The sequence below is a fragment of the Melozone crissalis genome, unplaced genomic scaffold, assembly GCF_028551555.1.
Source record: "Melozone crissalis strain CALT ecotype California unplaced genomic scaffold, PUWL_Pcris_2 ptg000111l_1, whole genome shotgun sequence".
In the NCBI taxonomy this organism is placed as follows: Eukaryota; Metazoa; Chordata; class Aves; order Passeriformes; family Passerellidae; genus Melozone; species Melozone crissalis.
The window spans coordinates 10,106,011-10,124,106 of record NW_026535888.1 but is presented as its reverse complement, the minus strand read 5'-3'; the positions used below and the strand labels follow the sequence as shown (position 1 = coordinate 10,124,106).

The 18,096-nt window shown below is 42.9% G+C and overlaps 1 protein-coding gene across 1 annotated transcript; it reads right to left on the bottom strand.

Moving 5' to 3' along the window:
• Positions 1-347: 347 nt before the first annotated feature.
• On the bottom strand, positions 348-14,534 carry CLSPN (claspin). The gene is made up of 25 exons (XM_054292613.1): positions 14,452-14,534; positions 13,551-13,680; positions 12,495-12,955; positions 12,040-12,204; positions 11,363-11,452; positions 11,073-11,145; positions 10,708-10,816; positions 9,626-10,179; positions 8,978-9,169; positions 8,378-8,568; positions 7,749-7,951; positions 7,517-7,581; positions 6,901-7,106; positions 6,129-6,289; positions 5,816-6,042; positions 5,508-5,622; positions 4,732-4,813; positions 4,328-4,422; positions 3,610-3,774; positions 3,404-3,525; positions 2,674-2,801; positions 2,290-2,392; positions 2,123-2,205; positions 1,774-1,935; positions 348-1,580 (listed from the first exon to the last, which is right to left on the bottom strand). Exons 1-25 carry the CDS (start codon positions 14,488-14,490, stop codon positions 1,467-1,469), a joined length of 4,035 nt encoding a protein of 1,344 aa, XP_054148588.1. The 5' UTR covers positions 14,491-14,534; the 3' UTR covers positions 348-1,466.
• Positions 14,535-18,096: the final 3,562 nt, after the last annotated feature.

The window sequence follows — 18,096 nt, the reverse complement described above, 5'->3', positions numbered from 1 at the left end:
AACTAAAAAATCCAAAACTATTGAAGCAGGAAAAAACCATATTCTTCAGGCCAAGAATTTTATGCAAACCCAAGTGGAAGACTTGAGGAGTTGAAAATCCACACTCCAATAAACACAAGGGGTTGTTTTTGTTGTATTCCAATATTATTGCAGCTGTTCCTAGTCAAGGGCTGAGTTGTGGCTACAAAAGAAAGGCAGCAATGAAAAAACAGACATAGAAATAAAAAACATTGGGGGAAAAGCCCCAAGACATGAGTGAAATCCTATAAATTAATTCTAACTGCCTCCAAAATTAAAACCATGTTTTATTGTAAAGTTGCACTTCAATTAGTACCATAATTCTTTATAACATACTGTACAATAAAATATTTTACACACAGCACATCAGGCATGTGCTCAAGATGTTACAAAATTTACAGCTCAGACATTTCCAATGGTATCAGCACCTCAGGTATGTGACATCCAGTCCCAGAGAGGTTTAGTTTTAGAGCAGGAGCCTGTGGCACCATTATCTGCTGTCCAACTTGTGATCAGAAACATCAGGAATGCTGGACACTCTGGCTTATGTTTGTGTCACACTGTTTAGAATAGTTGTGAGTGACAATTCTTTATAAATTCCCTCATTTTAGAGCAGCCCTTTCCTTACTGGCTGCTCAGCAATGGATGGTTTCTCTTGGATGAGTGCAGCTTCCATGAAAACAACAGAATGGATGGTTAAAGATAGCCTGGAGTTGGGCAAACCAAAGCAACCCCAAATTCCCCCAGCAATGCAAATAAACCCCCCCCGACCTTTTCCTCTCCCACACGTCTCTCACATTCCTCCCTCTCCACACACACACATCCATCTGCAAGTTTAAGGACATCAACAGTAATAAAAACTTGGAAAGAAACCCTTCTCATATTGCCTCAGAAGAGACTGGGACCTTTCCCACAAAGTAAACATTTCAAGGATAAATTAGTGCTTCTAAAAAGGAGAAGCTTAATAAATGCTTAACATTAAAGAAAATAAGACACTGGAGGGAGCCACAGCTAAAACTTTGTGCTGCAATTGTAAACAAGTGTCCTGCCATGGCCAACACTGCCTCATTCTCTCCCAGAGCTGTAGAAATTCCTCCTTTATTGTGCTTTCAGCGACCTGAGGTATTTCCTTGTCACACCAATGGCATTTCCAGGTGGAACTGATACCTGTGCAGCACCTGTGAGGACAGCCCACAGCAGGGGAAGTTTCCTTAATGCTTGGGAAAGATCAAGTCGGCATTTCATTCCAAACCAGGAATGGATTTTGTGCTCCCATTTGCTACAGAGGACTGAGGAAAAAAAAAGCACAAAACCACAGCCTGGAAATTACTGGAACTTGTGAATGAGGTGGCACCCATTTGTTTCCTTGGCTGGTGATTTCTGGCAGATTGGCAAAATAAACTGCAGCTGGCAAAGAGGAGACAATCTCAGGCTCCAAACAGGAATATTCAGCTCTCCAAGAACTGGAAAATGCTTCTGCTTTGACTGGAGTCCTCTGAGCTCTCTACCCTGGGCCGCTTTGCTGCTGATGTTATCACTGCAGAAGGGCCTCTCTTCTTCACCTAAGGACAGTCAAATACATTAAAATTTACAACATATCCCACAAAAAAGTTAAAATTCCGAGTTATGAGAGAAATATTCCCTGTGTGCTCTCATGGCAAATATTTAAGACAGCAGTGCTCTTAACTGCTTGGCAGATTTCAATGCCTTTATATTCAAATAATAACTGGCAGCACCTGCTACCCAAATCTTTACCTGAGGTTTTGATTTCTCCTTTGCCTCCTCACTCTTCTCTGGTGAAAGTGTATGGAAGACAAAATTCCTTGAATTTCGAGGGGCATTTGGATTAAGATCTGACATTGCTGCCAGCTTCTGAAGGACAGCTTTAGGTCTGTTCAAGAGTGACCCATTCTTTATCTGAAAGGCAAAGAAAAGCTGCATTAAACCACTCTCAGGAAACAAGGCAGGTTGCTTAGTAAGTTACTCTGCAGAGAAAATCTAATCTCTGCTCACACATCACAACAAGACCCATCAGGAGTGCCCAGAATTCAGGGGCACTGACTTGGCTGTGGTGGGAAATGCCATTTCTGAGGACTGGACCCACCTGGATGTCACTGGCAGGTCTGAAGGCTTCAAATGGGTTCCTGGGTAACAGAGCTGAGCCTTGTGCCACCACTGCTGGGCTGGCTGGCAGAGACAAGGGGGAAAGATCAGTTTTGGAACTTTTTCCCTCTCTTCTTTTCTTGTCACTTCAATAAAAATCAAACTCACCTTTCTTCTGCAGGGACTTGGCAGTCACTTTTTTTGCCAGCTTCATGAATGCACTGTCCCCACCAATTTCTTCCTCTTCCTCCTGCTCTTTGTTTTTTTCCTTCTGTAGCAGAGAGAAGACAATTGAAAAAATTCATATTACAAATGGACATTTCATTCAGTATTTTAAGTAATTTTCTTTATGTAAATTAATTTTTATTTACTTTCTACTTTAAGAAGTTATTGTAATTTCTTAGATATTTCATCAACCTGGTTCTGTTAATGAACAGCATCACATTCAGCTGAGAAATCTGATTTAGTACTGAAGTTTAACTTGAGGAATGAACAATTTCACATCCAGCAATGATATAGAGATGAGAAAGTCTTTCTAGCAGCTCACCCCACCTGCTCACGGAGCCACTGCTCTCTCTCAAATCGCTCCTTCCTCCACTTCACTTCTGTCTCATCAAACTCCTCATGCTCCTCCTCATTATCTGAATCTCTCTGAAACAAGTCCATCTGTGAAGCAAAATCTAGGCAACAAAACAAGACAGTCAGCTATCAGTTTTGAAAATGGAGGCTAGTAAAAAACAACAAAAAAAAAAACCCAAAACCAATCAACCAAACAAGGCAAAAAAACCCCAACCAAACAAAAAAAACCCAGAATCATCCCCCAACCAATTTATGCCCAAAATATTTTATTGAGGATTAAAATGCTACTTCACACACACACACACAAGCTCTTTTTCAACCCATGAGCTCTGGATCATGGGTCATTGTGGTGGTGTTCACAGGGGTCCCAGGAAGAGGGAAAGGACGAGGATGTGACTCCATGTTTAGAAGGCTGATTTATTATTTTATGATATATATTATATTAAAACTATACTAAAAGAATAGAAGAAAGGAATGGAAAAAGAATGGAATGATAAAAAACTTGTGACTCTCTGTCTGAGCCAGCTGACTGTGATTGGCCATTAATTAGAAACAACCACATGAGCCAAATCACAGATTCACCTGTTGCATTCCACAGAGGTAGATAATTATTGTTCACATTTTGTTCCTGAGGCCTCTCAGCTTCTCAGGAGGAAAAATCCTAAGGAGAGGCTTTTTGATGAATGTGTGTGTGACAGCTCACCTATGTTCTTCCATCTGAACCTCCTGGTCCTGCCTGGGCCATCACTGTGCAGGTCCCCATCCAGCAGGTACCGCTCCTGGTACAGGCGGAGCTGCCGCTTGTCATCGTCCAGCATGGCCTTCCTGCCAGCACAGGGGACAGGGACAGGTTAGCACAGCTCAGCCAAGGCCTCACACACCCAAACACCTCCTGAGAATGGCACTGACATGTGGAATTTCTGTATTTGGTTCCCTAATTCCGCATCGTTTGGGAGCTCCTCGTCGATAATCTCCTCTTCGTATTCGTTCAGGTCTTCACCATCATACTCATCCTCGCTTCCCACATCACTCCCCGACAGCTCTGCCTCCTCTTCCATGAAATCTTCCAGTTTTCTAGGAAAAATGTCCAAAGAGTTCAGTGTGGGAGCAAAACAGCCATCACACAAATCTTCTGAAAGCAGGATTTATCTTTTGACACGAAATGAATGCATTTCCTAAGAATGTATCCTAATTTCTTATGTAATTTTTGGAAAGACCAAGCCTTGAATTATTGCACATTTACACACATAGCCTGGCATCCTGTACCACCCCAAACCACTGTCATCCACCAGATTCCAAAGATGATGGCAATAACTGTCAACCCTGGGTTTTTCTTGCTAGAACAAATAAGACTTAAAGACATGAGGAATGACAACAATATACTTGCATCCCTTTTTTTGGTCAAAAAAATGTTGCACTGCTTTTATTGTGGCTTTTTGCTTTCCATATATAATGGAAATCATCTATAAGCCACAAGTGACACAGTTAAATTCATGTAACATGACAGCTCCAAAGTAAAAAACCAGACCATATAAACATCTGCTAGAGAGGGAATAATTCCAAACTAAATTTCTAGTGCTATTAATATTCTATTTTCTGGTAATTAAAGATTTTTTAAAATAATTACAGTTTTTTCTTTGAGCCTGGTCTATGTCTCAGCAGTTCTTCTTCCTCATCACTGAGTTCTTCTTCTTCAGCAGCACTATCTTCACCTTTTTCATCCTGTCAAAGAAAAAGTTTCCAGAAATAAGAAATTTCCCAGACTGGATTGCTTTGTAACCACAGATTTTTCTGTTCTTCAATCAACAAGACACTAAAACATCAGGCATATTTCAAAGGATTTGCCTTTTTCACTGTACCATTATATTAAAGAGATCTTTAACATAATCCAAAGTTTGCTCTGAAAAATGTTTCAGTAGCTTGCTAGGGAAGTTGTGGTACTTTGCATTGATGGGTATATTAAAAACCTAGAAAGATAAATGGAATTTTATCCATTTTATCCAGCAGCTGCCTGGCTCCATAAGTTCACACCTCTTCACTTGCACAGGCCTCATCATCTGTTAAAAGCTGAAAACCACCAAGTTCTTCTTGTTCCTCCTCTTCTTCCTCTTCCCTAAGGAAAACATAAATGGGAGAAAAGCATTTTCATTTTATCTCCAGTAAATCAAGGCAATGTTTCAACACCCACCTCAGCTGCTATCAAGCAATTCCCTGGGAGTGCTCAGAGCTCCAATCTGCCAGCAGAACTTAGCTAAAAATGCCTCAAATCCCCATTTGAGTTGATGTTTTAAGACTTCAGGTCTTCACTTGCAGAAACCAAGGGACAAGCACTAATTTTTCCAATTTTTTTCCTCCTCTCAAATTCCTCTTGGATCCCCTTAGCATTCCCACTTATTAAGCCTCACTGTCCTTTTGTCAGGCAGCCATACACTCTCCAATTTAGTCAATAAAAAACTCCAAGTATCCAATTTTTACATTTGGTTATGGCAGTTTGCAGCAGCCCAGAATAGACTCCAAAAAGTCCCACTTTTAATCATCTTTTCTCAGTTTAACGAAAGTTGTTCACTGTTTCTTTCACTATCAGTGTAAGACAAAGGATTTCCCTTCACAGTAGCTGTGGGAAACAGTTTATGCTGCCAATTAGAGAGTAATTGCTGAGCAATTTGCAATATTCCTCCCCTTCACCTCCAAAACAAAGCACACTTGCACTGACAGCAAATTGCTGTTAAACAAGAAAACACTTCTAAGAGTGAAACAAGACAGTTACCAGAATTAACTTCTGTAAATTTTAGGAGAGCAATGCTAACCTGTCTGTGGGAAAGGAGCCTGAGCAGAGCTCCAGAGCCTCTGCCATTGGATCTTCTATGTCACTGTCTTTTTCTAACTTGGAAGACACTGAAGAAGTCCATGTGGGAGAACCTGCTACAGAAAGAAATAATATGCAATTTATTTCTGCTTTTAAAGTGTCAGAGAACACCCCAGAAATAAAACTGCACATGCTCCCAACAAAGACAAAACTCCACATGTGGCATCAGCACACAGGCTTGAAGTCACCTCATCTAAAAACTTCTAAACCAAGTAACCAGCAAAGCTGAAAGGAGAATTCAGGACATACTCTGAGACACAAATTTCCCTGAACAAAGGTTGAGCAGCTCCTCCATGTTCTGCTTTTTGGTGCTGCTGGTGTTTGGCACGTGCTCAGCTTGGCTGCTGAACTGCCCAGAACACAGATCCAGCAACTCATCCATGTTGGCATCCATGGCATTCTCATCCATGCTAGCCAGTGGCAGCTGGTGCTTTGAGGACTGGTATTTGTTCCTGTGTTGTCCAACATTCAAGAATCTGAAAGAAAGGCTGTAGTTAGAGAAATCTTGCTGGTTTGCACATCTTATTTCTGTTCAACACCATCCTGTACACCCATCACTCACCCATCTGCATCCAGCAGCTGGCTTTGAGTGTCATCTTCCAGGGAAAACTGAAACCTTGACTCCCCAGCTCCTGGAAATAAACTCTTGGGCTCAGGAGAGGCATTATAGAGGTCCTGGGAATCTTCTATGGGAAGAGAAGGCTCAGAGGTCTTTCCAGAGCTCTAGTCAAGGGAATTCAAAAATATAGAAGTTGTTTAGCAAGGATTTGTTCAGTTAAGTTTAGCAAGAAGTTGTTAAGCAAATTGTTTAGTTTAAATTTAAATGCAAGGGGCACTGGAACAGACTTCCCAGAGAAGCTGTGGCAGCCCCATCCCTGAAAGTGTTCCTGGCCAGGTTGGATGGGGCTTGGAGCAGCCTGGGACAGTGGAAAATGTGACAGGGGATGGGATGAGATGAGCTCTGAGGTTCCTTCCAACCCAAACCATGCAGGAGTCAGATTATGTCCATGCTGCTCCACCACACCACAGGAGTTCACTGACATCAGATGTTGCGTAGCCCATGTAAGCATTCTTAAAACCAAATTCATGATGCACATATTTTAGATATAAAAGCCAGATTATAGCATCATTTCTTTATGCTTTAGAAATTAAGTTTTATAATGCCATTTTTATCCATTCCAATGTGGACACAAACCCAAGCTTGCTCTCCTAAATCTCACTGATAGCAAAGCATTTGTCTGGGTCGATTCTTTTAATAGCTCTGAACATCAGGATAAAATACTTTTATTTACATCCCACTGTGTTAGTATAAGACACAACCAGGAGAACCTCACCTTGGAAGCAGAGCTGATAAAACTGGTTTTGAAGAATCCTGGGGAGGGTGACCTGAACCCCCCTGCAGCAGGGAAGAAGCTCCCTCCCCTGGAGGCCTGCTTGTTACAGGGCTGGTAGGATGGGATCATGGAGCCAATGAACTCAAAGCTGCTGTTGTGGCTGTTCTCCTTTGGCAGTGCTGGTAGAGAAAATGAATCATCATCCTCTGGAAATAAAAAAAATATAGTGCTTAATTTTTTTCTGTGTGTGTGTAATCCAGCAAAACCTCAATATAATATTTTGCAGCACTGACACCTTGCTAAAAATTCATTTTGTGGTCATGTTGGATTTCCTTCTTCTCACAGGAAGCATATTACATGTTTTTACTCATCTTATTGATTTCTGACATTTCATATTTCTTCCAGTATTATTTTGAACAGTATTTTTCCCTCCAGTTTTTCAAACCCGCCCATTTTTTCATCAATCTAAACTTTTAAAACCATACTGTATAACTACATACAGGTGATGAAATAACAGAAATACTGAATACCAATCTTAAACAGAATCTTTTACATATGCTAAGTAAAAAAAAAAGGGAAGAAAAGGCAATTATCTAGGGCAATAATTCTACTTTACCTAACTTGTTAGGTCCTTTGTCTACAGTTTCTTCCATTTCCAGTTTTTCATCAGGAAGAGAATATCTGCAAGCCATAAAAGGTATGTGCTAATAAATTTAGGATGAATTGCCAAAAAACCCCAGGGTAACACAAAAATACTTTAAAAAGGCTTTTTATATTAAAAAAAATCTACACATGCTGATCAAATTTAAAATTTCTCAGTCACCACTTTTAAGGCTTGGCTTATTTACCCCATTTTTGAGGAGCTGTCCTTGAAAAGCATCAATGTAGACTCTGTTGAAGGATGTTTTAGAGCAGAATCACCATGTTCAGATTTCTCCAGCTTTTCTCCATCAATTGATTCTTTGTCAGTTTCTTTATCACCATCTTCGATGTGTTTCTCCTCTGGATCTTCATTATCTTCCTCTGCTTCATCAAGGAGAAATTCCGAATTCTAAAAAACATCCCCAAGGAGAAATTCTGAATTCTAAAAAACATCCCCAAGGAGAAATTCTGAATTCTAAAAAACATCCCCAAAACACAGCACAGACAATGATTATTGTCATGGCAAACCTTACCCCAGGTGAGGCACGTGAGCTGTTTGGCCTTGCCAGCAATGAGCCAAGGGTTTATAAAAAGAAGGGGCATCAAAACCTTTTAAACATTTCTATTTGATTTTATAGTGTTTAGATAAATAAAGAAAATACTCATGGATTCAAGGTTGGACAATCCATATGAATATGAAAAGTATAGAATTTTTTAGTTTCTAGGAATAATTCTTAGCAATTCCCCCAATCAGTAGTGTACAAAAGTTGAATTCCACAGGGGAGAACCAGAACAGAGATGCTGATGAGCTTATGGAGAAATGCTGCATACAGACCTCATGATCACCTTCTTCTTCTTCTTCTTCCTCCTCAGACTCATCTGTCATCTCTTCTTCCTCCTCCTCCTCTTCCTCCAGCATCTCCTCATTGTCCAGCTTGAACAGCGCGTGCCGCTTCTGCCGCTCCTCGGTCCTGCGCAGCTTCATGGCCTCCTGCAGCTTGGCCTTCAGGGCCTGCAGCTTTTCACCTGCACAGGAAGAGATTCAGGGAAGGGTTTGGGTTGGAAAAGACCCTAAAGTTCACCCCTTTCCACCACTGCCATGGGCAGGGACACCCTCTACCAGAACAGGTTGCTCCAAGCCCCGTCCAAGCTGGGTTCGGACATTCCCAGGGATGGGGCAGCCCCAGCTTCTCATGGAAGCAGGAAAAATCTAAGGAATTAATCACAAAGATCTGACTGAGGCTGTCCCACTGCTATTTCAGTGGTCTACCAAGAATTCTTTTATAAAAACAGGGCTACTCATTAGGGGGAACATACCCAGTAATCTTACAGAAGATCCCCTCACTTGTATTCATTGCGAAACAGCATGAGAGAGGAAAATAAAGACAAAAGTGTTTTCCAATTCAATCCTCATCTCTTCTTCTCCCCCACCAACCTGGCTTTTTGTGCACTGCTTCCTCCAGGCTCTCTGCAGCCAAAACTGCTGGCACCACATCTGCTCTCAGCTCCTCCTTGCCATCAGATGTTGTTTCCTTTCGGATGATGTTCATATTTATGGCCCGTTCCCCTTTGGATTTGGATGTCTGGAGAGCGTGCTTCAAGAAACGTGCTTTCAGGGCTTCTAGTTCTTGAAATGCATATTAATTAAATCAATGTGATAGCATGGAAAAGCATTGATTGTTAAAAGAGTAGGTCCTTGAGCATTTTCTGCCCCCAAAGTTTAGCTTAAAGCTAAGTTTAAAAAAGGATAGCTTAAAACTAAGTCTTGAATACTAAAATATTTGCAAAACTATTCTATTCAACTAATAATAAACCACCACAGAATATTTATGCTGCAGCTTGTATTTAATTAATATTAGCTAGTATTAAACTACCTTATCATTGATTACCATTTGTCCACAAGACCTCAATTCCCTTCCAGCCCAGCCTCCCATCCACCAACCAATTCTAAATTTCTGTTAACATATCTCAAAGAATCCACACTAGTAAGTGAATGTCCCTGACTGTTCTATCACCTCAATATTTCTGAGTTTTCCAGCCAAGCTCAGATCAACACTGCTTAGGACTACAACACAAGTGATACCTTTATTTGAATCAGCTTCCTCGAGGTTTATGAAGGATTCATTGTCAGAGCAGATTCTGGGCTGGATGGACAGGTCTATGCCCAGTTCACGAAGTTTATCCAGCTTGGATTTCCTCACTTTTTCAGGCTGTGCCACCAGCCCAGGCCCCACTTGTAGAGTGTTTGTTTCCCCTTGTACATCTGGAGCTGTTTCCTCTCTTTCCATGAGGGCATCTCCAGATGCTGCAGGAGTTTCACTCTCCCTTTGCTCATCACAGTCAGTGCTCAGGCAGCTGGAGAGCTGCTGTTCCTTTGTGTTATCATCAGGTACAGTCTCTGTAACTGCATCAGAATCCTCCCTGTCCTGCCTGGGCTGCTCAGCACAGTCCTCTGGCAAGTTCCTCCCTTCAGCAGCAAGAGGCTCAGTCACAGAAGCACCAACATCTCTGCCCAGGTTCATTTCTGGCTCAGCAGCTGCTGATTGATCACCTTCCATTGGCCCATCTTTGCCATCCTTGCTCAAGCTCCCAACAGCTGCAGATTCTTCATTTAGGGGCAGCTGGTATTTAGAGGACCTAAAAGAGGCAGAAAGAAACACACCACCCATGGTTAGTGTGAAAAGGGAGAGAAGGCTGAGGACAAACTGAGAGGAATAAACCATTTCCTAATTATTGTCATTAATGTGTAGGAAGAGATGAAGGACAGAAATCTGGAAAACTTCATGAGAACTTAAGGAAGTGTAAAAGCTTTGTACTGGTTACAGTAGCAGAGTATGAAATTCCTGAGGGATTTTGTGACTACTGTAGCTTCAGTATTTTACTATACATTATTCAGAGCAGAAACAGTCCAAGTAAAATATTGAGGTTCAGCCTAAATCCCATTAAAGCAACTCTGCATCAGCAATTTCCTTTGTATGAGTGACTCCTGGCCCTGATCACTTCAACAGTGTGACTCTGTCAGGAGAGCAGCATTGTCTGATGTTAGCAATGACATTCTCCTAATTTCCTAATTTTATGGATTTAAAGTTTGGTTATCCTCCAAAGAAAAGCTAGAGATACCTAAAGTTTATGAAAAAATTGGATGAGGAAGGTTTAAGTCCTTACTTCAGCAGGGCCATGGCATTTCCTTGACATGCAGGTCGAGGTCTGCTCTTGTAGAAGTCATGAACACTTTTGGCCTCAGGCACATGATATGGGAGAGACACTGATGATTCTGCCAGAGAAAAACAGTGAGAGAAGATTTAAAACATCATCTAAGCCCTTTATTTGACAACAAATATCTTTATTTTCATGAGTTACAAAAACACCTTTAACAAGTCCTTTGATGAAAATGGTCTTGCACGCTTCAACCCAAAATAAGTCACATTAGGTCAAAGAAGGCTCTAACCTTCTGGGTAAGTTCTTTCAAAGTCTCCTCTGAATTTCTGAACAGTTTATACCCCTTTACATATAAAGAATTGAAGTTTTACCTCTGAGAAGTCGTTGGGTCTCACTGTGCAGTTGTTTAATGGCTTCTTTACTCAGCCGTGCTGCTTTCCGCTCCTTAGGGGAGAAAAGAAAGGTTTCTGAAGCCAGGGAACAAAACATGGGGCTCTCTCTCTGCTTCTTAAATAGCTCATTTTTCCCTTTCAAACAGCAAGGAGTCAGAATAAAGCATCCAGTTTAAAAAACAAAATAAACCAAAACCACACTGTGCATATAAAACCATTTTAGTCACGACAAACAACAACCCAGAGCTTTAAAAAGATGAAGACCTCACCTTCCTTTTTGGCTCCTTTAATACAGGCTCCTCATTCTCCTCATCAAATACATGTTTGTAGCCTTCACTCTCAGGAAAACGTTCTTTGTTCTATGGGGCACAAGAAGAAATTCAGTGATTTCTATCAAGGGCAAACACATCAAAAATAACTGTACAGAACTACCACTGGTCAGCAAAGCCAGATAAACCAGCACAGACCCCACACAAGGGCTGATCCCAAAGCTCCTACTCCAGAATTATCTTTTTAAATTGCCAGAACAACATCTCTCCATCTTTAAAAACAAATCCAGAAGGCTCTCCTCTCTTCTGCCACAGCAGCACAACTCCACCATGGTCACAGAGAGTTTTAGAATCTGTTCAGGTAGAAATTCCTGCTAAATCCAGGAACCATAGAATGATTTGGGCTGCAAAAAACCTTAAGAGTTCATCCCATTCCAGCCCCTTCCACAATCCCAGGCTGCTCCAAGCCCTGTCCAGCCTGGCCTTGGGCACTGCCAGGGATCCAGGGGCAGCCACAGCTGTGGCTTTGATATTAATTTAAAATGTGGCACTCTGTGCCAGGGCCTCCCCACTCTCACAGAGAATAATTTCTTCCCAACATCCCATCTAAACCTATTTTCTATCAGTTTGAAACACAGTACATTTACAATAATTTTTGTATCACAGCCAACTGTTACCTTGTAGTGTTTCATTTTGTTTTTCACAGCTGCTCGTATGGAATCTAGGGACTCTTCATCCTCAGGGGCTTGATCATCCTCCTCCTCCAAGCCATTATCAAAGAGGTCCTTGTCATCCAGGAGACATCCACTGTCATTGAAGGGAAACCTCTCACCACCATCCACCTGCTTCCAGAATAAATTATTTGTGTGATTCCTTTCAGAAGATCCCTTTGATTCTTTGACATTAATTTAAAATGATATCAAATTATCAAGTGTTAGGTTTTGTACTTCCTTAAACTGAAAATTTAATGCAATTTAATTGAAATGAACATGCAGATTTTGAATGTTGTGGATCCCAAACCTGCTGCAGGAATGTGGACACAACACTGAAGCTTTGCAACAGAATAACCACAAAAAACAATAAATTTAATTCAGATTAGAAATTACCTGAGGTTTTGTGCCTAAACACCCACCTCTGCCACAGGCTTCTTCTCTTTCCTCAGCTGTTTAATTGACTCCATTTTCTCCTTCTCCTTTCTCCTTCTGGATTTTGCTCCAGCTTCTTTTGCTGGCTCCTCTTCAATGCTGTGTTTATGTTTATGCTTTCTGTACTTTTTCCCAGATTTTAGGGGTCTCTCCTGTCCCAGCTCACCCTCAGGCAAGGAAGAGCTCTTGCCTGTTTCAAGGTTTTCAATCTGCAGTGGGTCCCCAGTGTCACTGCCATCACTGTCCAGCAGAGCTGGGAGGACCCGATGGGATTTTTTCTTCTTTTCAGCAGCAAAATTCTCCTTTTCCTCCCCATTTTCCTTGTCCTCACTCAAAGCATCCTCCTGCACAGCTGAGCCTCCATCCTCCTCCTCCTCTTCACTCTCACTGTCCTCAAGCACCTTCTGGTTTTTTGCTTTTTTACGCACAAAAATTTCTTCTTCCGAATCTGGCAAAAGACATGAAAATAAAAAAGTGCAATAAATTAATCAACAAACAACCAAATTTACAGCCATTAAATCTGCCATATATCACCATCCACAGCAAATGAGCTTCTCATGGAAGCATGAAAAATCTTTCATGCTTCAAACTCGACTTTCCAAAATCCACTTCTCTCCAGAGAACAGCATTTAATTAACCCAAATTGATGTTAAAGGTTTTTAACCTTTTTTTTTTAAAGGCAAACCTGAAAACCCTTCACAAGTAGTGCCTTGCCTTGAAATAGTAATAAAAATCACACTACATAGATTAAGCAAAACAGGGAAAAAAGTGAATAAGTAATTAGTATTAAACAAAACAGGGAAAAAAGTGAATAAGTAATTAGTAATAAGTAAAAAGTGAATAAGTAATTAAACACATTCCATTAAGTATTTTTCTTTCTGTAGCTCATAAAATACTCTTCAGATGTTTAAAGATGCCTGCTCACATTCTGAGCAACAACAAGAATCTGGATTCCTACAGGTCAAGCAGTGAATCTCCTAAAAGTATTTATGAAGCAAAAAATGTAATTTTGGAGAAAAACAATCCATGGGAATGTTACAGACCTCTGTCCTCAAAGGATGCTGTGCTCTTGCCAAGGGGCCCTGGGGATGCTGTCTCACAGCTGCCCTGGCCACTGTCAGAGTCGCTGTCCAGGGGTTTCTGCAAGTCTGGGTTCAAATCCTCCAGTGGAAGCTACAAAGCAAAATTCGATTTTTCTTAATGGGATTAATATTTCTTAATGGGGTAACATATTGCTTATGTAGTCCTGACTGCTGGCATCTAAATTCATTCCAAAACCTTGGCTAAGCCCTCACACACAATGAAACCCGCATGCTCTCTCCTTATATTTTAATTATTATATTTACATATTTATTATTATTATTTATATTTACCATATTTATCAATACAAATAGCTAATCACATGTAGGGTAGTATATACGCGAGCTTGCACAGCAAAAACACAGCATTGACATTGGCTGGTGTGATCGTACTCAGACCGGACAACTTTTACTCGTTACTTTATTATTTATTAATTTTATTAATTTTATTCAGAGCCGGCACGGCGGGCCCAGCAGCCGTCCCAGCATGCACCGCGCCCACAGAGACCGGCTGAGCGCGGCCTTCCCAGCATGCCCCGCGGGCGGCAGGGCGGGCACGGGGCATGCCGGGAGCTGTAGTCTGACAGGAAGGGCGAGCCCAGTGAAGGCGCGGAGCCGCCCGTGATCAAGAGAGACGGGCAGCGGTGGCCGGTGGATGGTGGCTACTGGCTCCGCCATCGGCATTGCTACCCGAACGGGCGCCGTACCGGAATGGTTACTGGAACCGCCATCTCCCTCGCTGTCCCTCCCCGGCCTTCCACCTCACCACAGCCCGGGGAGCCCCAAGGCCTCGGGCAACCGCGAGCTGCCTCCGCCGTCAGCAGCCGGCCGGCCATGCCGAACAGAGGCGAGCGGCAGGACTCACCTCAACGGAGGCCTCCACTGTTACCGGTACCGCCGCCATAACCCGCCCGCGCTCCCGCCGCCCGCGGACCGCTTCGAGCCTTCGCGCGCTGCCCTGGCCCCGCCCCGTCCAGGCATCACCCAATGGCTGCCCAGAACAGCGCAGTGAGCCCCGCCCCTGACCGCCTTGCTGGGCGTGGTTTATTTAAGCCGCGCCCCCTCTACATGGACCAATCGCTGCTCCCGCCCTCAGGCCGCCCGCGCGCGCTATTGCGCCGCCTGGCGGTGGGGGCGCTCCTCGCGCCCGGGCTGAGGCGGGACCGTGAGGGGACGCGAGGGGACACGAGGGGACTCGAGGGGACTTGAGGGGACTTGAGGGAACTTGAGGGGATATGAGGGACCGAGGGGGAGCAAGAGGGACGTGATGGGCTGTGAGGGGCCGAAAGGGACGAGAAGAGATGCGAGGGGACCTGGGAGGCCGAGCAGGTCGTGGTGGACTGAGAGGAGTTATGAGGACACGAGAGGGGACGTGAGGGACCAAGAAAGGTTCGTGAGGGACCGAAAAGGGTTCCCCCGAAAAGGGACCAAGAGTGGATGAGAGGGGCCGTGAAGGCCCGGGAATTCACATCCCTGTCAATTATCGACATTGTGGGGACAGGGCTCTGCTGCCAAAGCATTTCACATTGCTTCATGCGTTAAATAGAGCCTATGTTTCGTTCTGATCTTCGGGATATGCTACATGTCGTGTCTCTGGGTGAGAGCACATGAGTCGAGCTCATGGATATTAGATACACACAGCTATTACTGTCAGCAGTGTCCCATTTACAGAATAAAATACATGCACTTTCCATTGGCTGCTGTACAGACATACTCTGAGCCAACCCCACTCACGTTAGGTGAATGAAGGCTGAAACTTTTTGGGTAAATTCTTTCCATTTCTTTCAATTTCTCTCTTGAATTTCTGCATATCCCCTCTACATACAAAAGATGTAAGTTTTACCTCTCGTAAGTCATCAAGTCTCATTATGTAGTTATTTAACAACTTCTTTACTTAACCTTGCTGCTTAATGCTCTTTAAGGGAAGAAAAGAAAGGCTTCTGGAGACAGAAAAATTTACTGAAAACACAAAAGTCAATGAAGAACTACTCCACAGATGCAAATCACTTCATACTTCACAGATTTCACAGAATATTTGAAGTTGGAAGGGACCCACAAGGATCATCGAGTCCAAGTGCAAGGTATCCAATACAGGGATATTCTCCTACACAGTTAATCCAAGTATGAAAATATTCTACTTTATCCATTTTTGCTTTGTTTAGTTTTGTAGTTCTTTTGCCAGTAGCTGGAGGGAGAGCCCTGAGCTGGGGTGAGTGTCAGGGACCCTGTTCTGATCTACAATTGGGAGTATTTGGCACTTTTTTCATAATTACAATTACTTTGTAGAACATCCTGCTACAGTAATACATTTCCTTCCAAGTGACCCAGTGGGAATCTGCTGTCACTGAAGGCAAGGAAAAAATAAGAAGTGTTTTGGGGTGTTTGGTCGGGTTTTGGGGTGTTTTATTGTTATGGTTTTGTCAGATGGACTGCTCCACCATGACAGTTCGCATGGAGCCAACGAGCCTGAGAACAAAGGAAGTGAGAAAAGCAAACATCCATGAAACCCACCACAAACAGCACAGTTCTGCTTTCTTCTAGCTGCAGTAATTAACTTAATAATGAGTGTTTAGTAACAGAGGGACAGATGCTGGCTGTGCACAAACACACCTCCTCAGGGCTGCGTCAGGATGAGAGTCAGAGTCAGCTGACAAGAAAAAGGTGACAAAAAGATTGGCCTTATTAGGTAATTTCTGATCCTGGCTTCTTACTCATACCTGGCACACAGAGGCAGCCGTGGAACAGGTAAAATGTTTGCCATTTAGGAGGTTCTAAATGTCACACAGACTGGATCAAGCCCCATGTTAAGACATTTATAGTATAAAAGCTAGTTTAGGAATCTGTGTTTTACTAAACAACATACTCCTTTCTCAGCTTGTAGCAGATGAGGTGTTTAGAAGGAAATCCTCAGAGATAATCCTGTCATAACTCTGATCTGTCATTCCCAAATCCAGTCTTGACCCTGGAAATGTGGCTGTTTTCAAGATAAGGCTGGGTTGACACAGAGAAATGGGGTTCTGACTGCTGTGGCAGTGGGGATGTCTCACTATGTGTGTAATATTTATCAAGTTAATTGAATTTATAATGCAGTGAGTAAAGGCTTTAGTTATCACACTCAACATCTTACAGGACTGAGCCTTTGTATTGCAGATTTCTGGAGACAGAGATTGTATCTTTGGTGGTTTTTTTGAAAGTACTATCTGTGTTTTTTACATGTTTTTTATACATAGATATGATGAATAATAGCATGGAAATGTTGCCAGATGTTGTGGAGTTTGTTACTGGTCTGGTAAAACTGGTTTTTTCCTCAGGTGTTCATCACCTGCTGTCAGGGAATTATGAGAGAATCTCAGATCTATATGAGAATCTCCAATTTCATTTCATTTTAAAATAGATTTTGATGTTTCAACTTGGAAAATATCAGCCCCACAGGTTAAAAAAAGGCAAATAAAGTGGACTCAGCATTTATTATTTATAAAATGTTTTGACTTGTGATTTTCTGGTGAGTCAGCAGGGAGCTGTTGGTTAAACAGAACCCAGGAGGTGCACAAGGGAGCAGCTCACTAAAACAGCATAAACTGCTTAAAAAGGCAAAAACTCCCCAGGCCCTTTATTAATGACACATGGCTGGAAGTGTTGTCTCTTTAACAGAGGACAAATTTATTGTCTGTGAGGATAAGGGGACATGGCCATGGCAGGGTTGTCCCCAGGAGCTGAATGCCCTGGTCAGTGGGACACCATGGGTTCCCAGGCAGCTCCTGGGTGGTGTCCAAGGTTGTGCCAGCCCTCGTGGATCTCCAGACCTCGTGGATCTCCAACCACTGGTGAATCTCCAGCCACTGGTGGATCTCCAGCCCTCGTGGATCTCCTGCCACTGATGGATCTCCAGCCATTCATGGATCTCCAGCCACTGGTGGATCTCCAACCACTGGTGAATCTCCAGCCACTGGTGAATCTCCAGCCACTGATGGATCTCCAGCCATCCATGGATCTCCAGCCATTCATGGATCTCCAGCCCTCGTGGATCTCCAGCCACTGGTGGATCTCCAGCCCTCGTGGATCTCCAGCCCTTGTGGATCTCCAGCCCTCGTGGATCCTCAGCCATTCTGTACCCACGGAGCACCTCAAGGGCGGCTGGTCACAGCCCTGGTCACTGCTGTGGTCACCTGTTTTGTGCAAATCCTGCTTCTTCAGCTCTTGGAGCTTTAGCTGCTCACAGTGACCCTGAGATGTGTTAGAAAGTCTCTTTTCCCAGCCTGGCGGTCAAAGAAGGAGTCAGAACTCTTCAGTTCCTTCAGTTCTTGGTCTCAAGGTTGTTTATTGTTTCTTATCTATAGAATTCTTTCTCCTGGCCTGCTGAGGTCCATTCAGCAGGTCAGACAGAGGCACTCTGGTGTTATCTTTTTATACTAAAAACTATGTGTACAATATTTATAATAACTTCCCAATACCTATCACCTATGTTAGACAGTGAGCTTCTACTCTAAACCAATCTAAAAGTGCCACCATC

Excerpts from the sequence above, each read along its gene's own strand:
- CLSPN (XM_054292613.1), bottom strand. The coding sequence starts at position 14,490 with ATGGCGGCGGTACCGGTAACAGTGGAGGCCTCCGTTGAG. Across the intron at positions 5,623-5,815 it reads AGGGAAATTTGTGTCTCAGA|CAGGTTCTCCCACATGGACT; the intron begins GTATGTCCTGAA and ends TTCTTTCTGTAG. Across the intron at positions 3,526-3,609 it reads CAAATACAGAAATTCCACAT|GAAGGCCATGCTGGACGATG; the intron begins GTCAGTGCCATT and ends CTGTGCTGGCAG.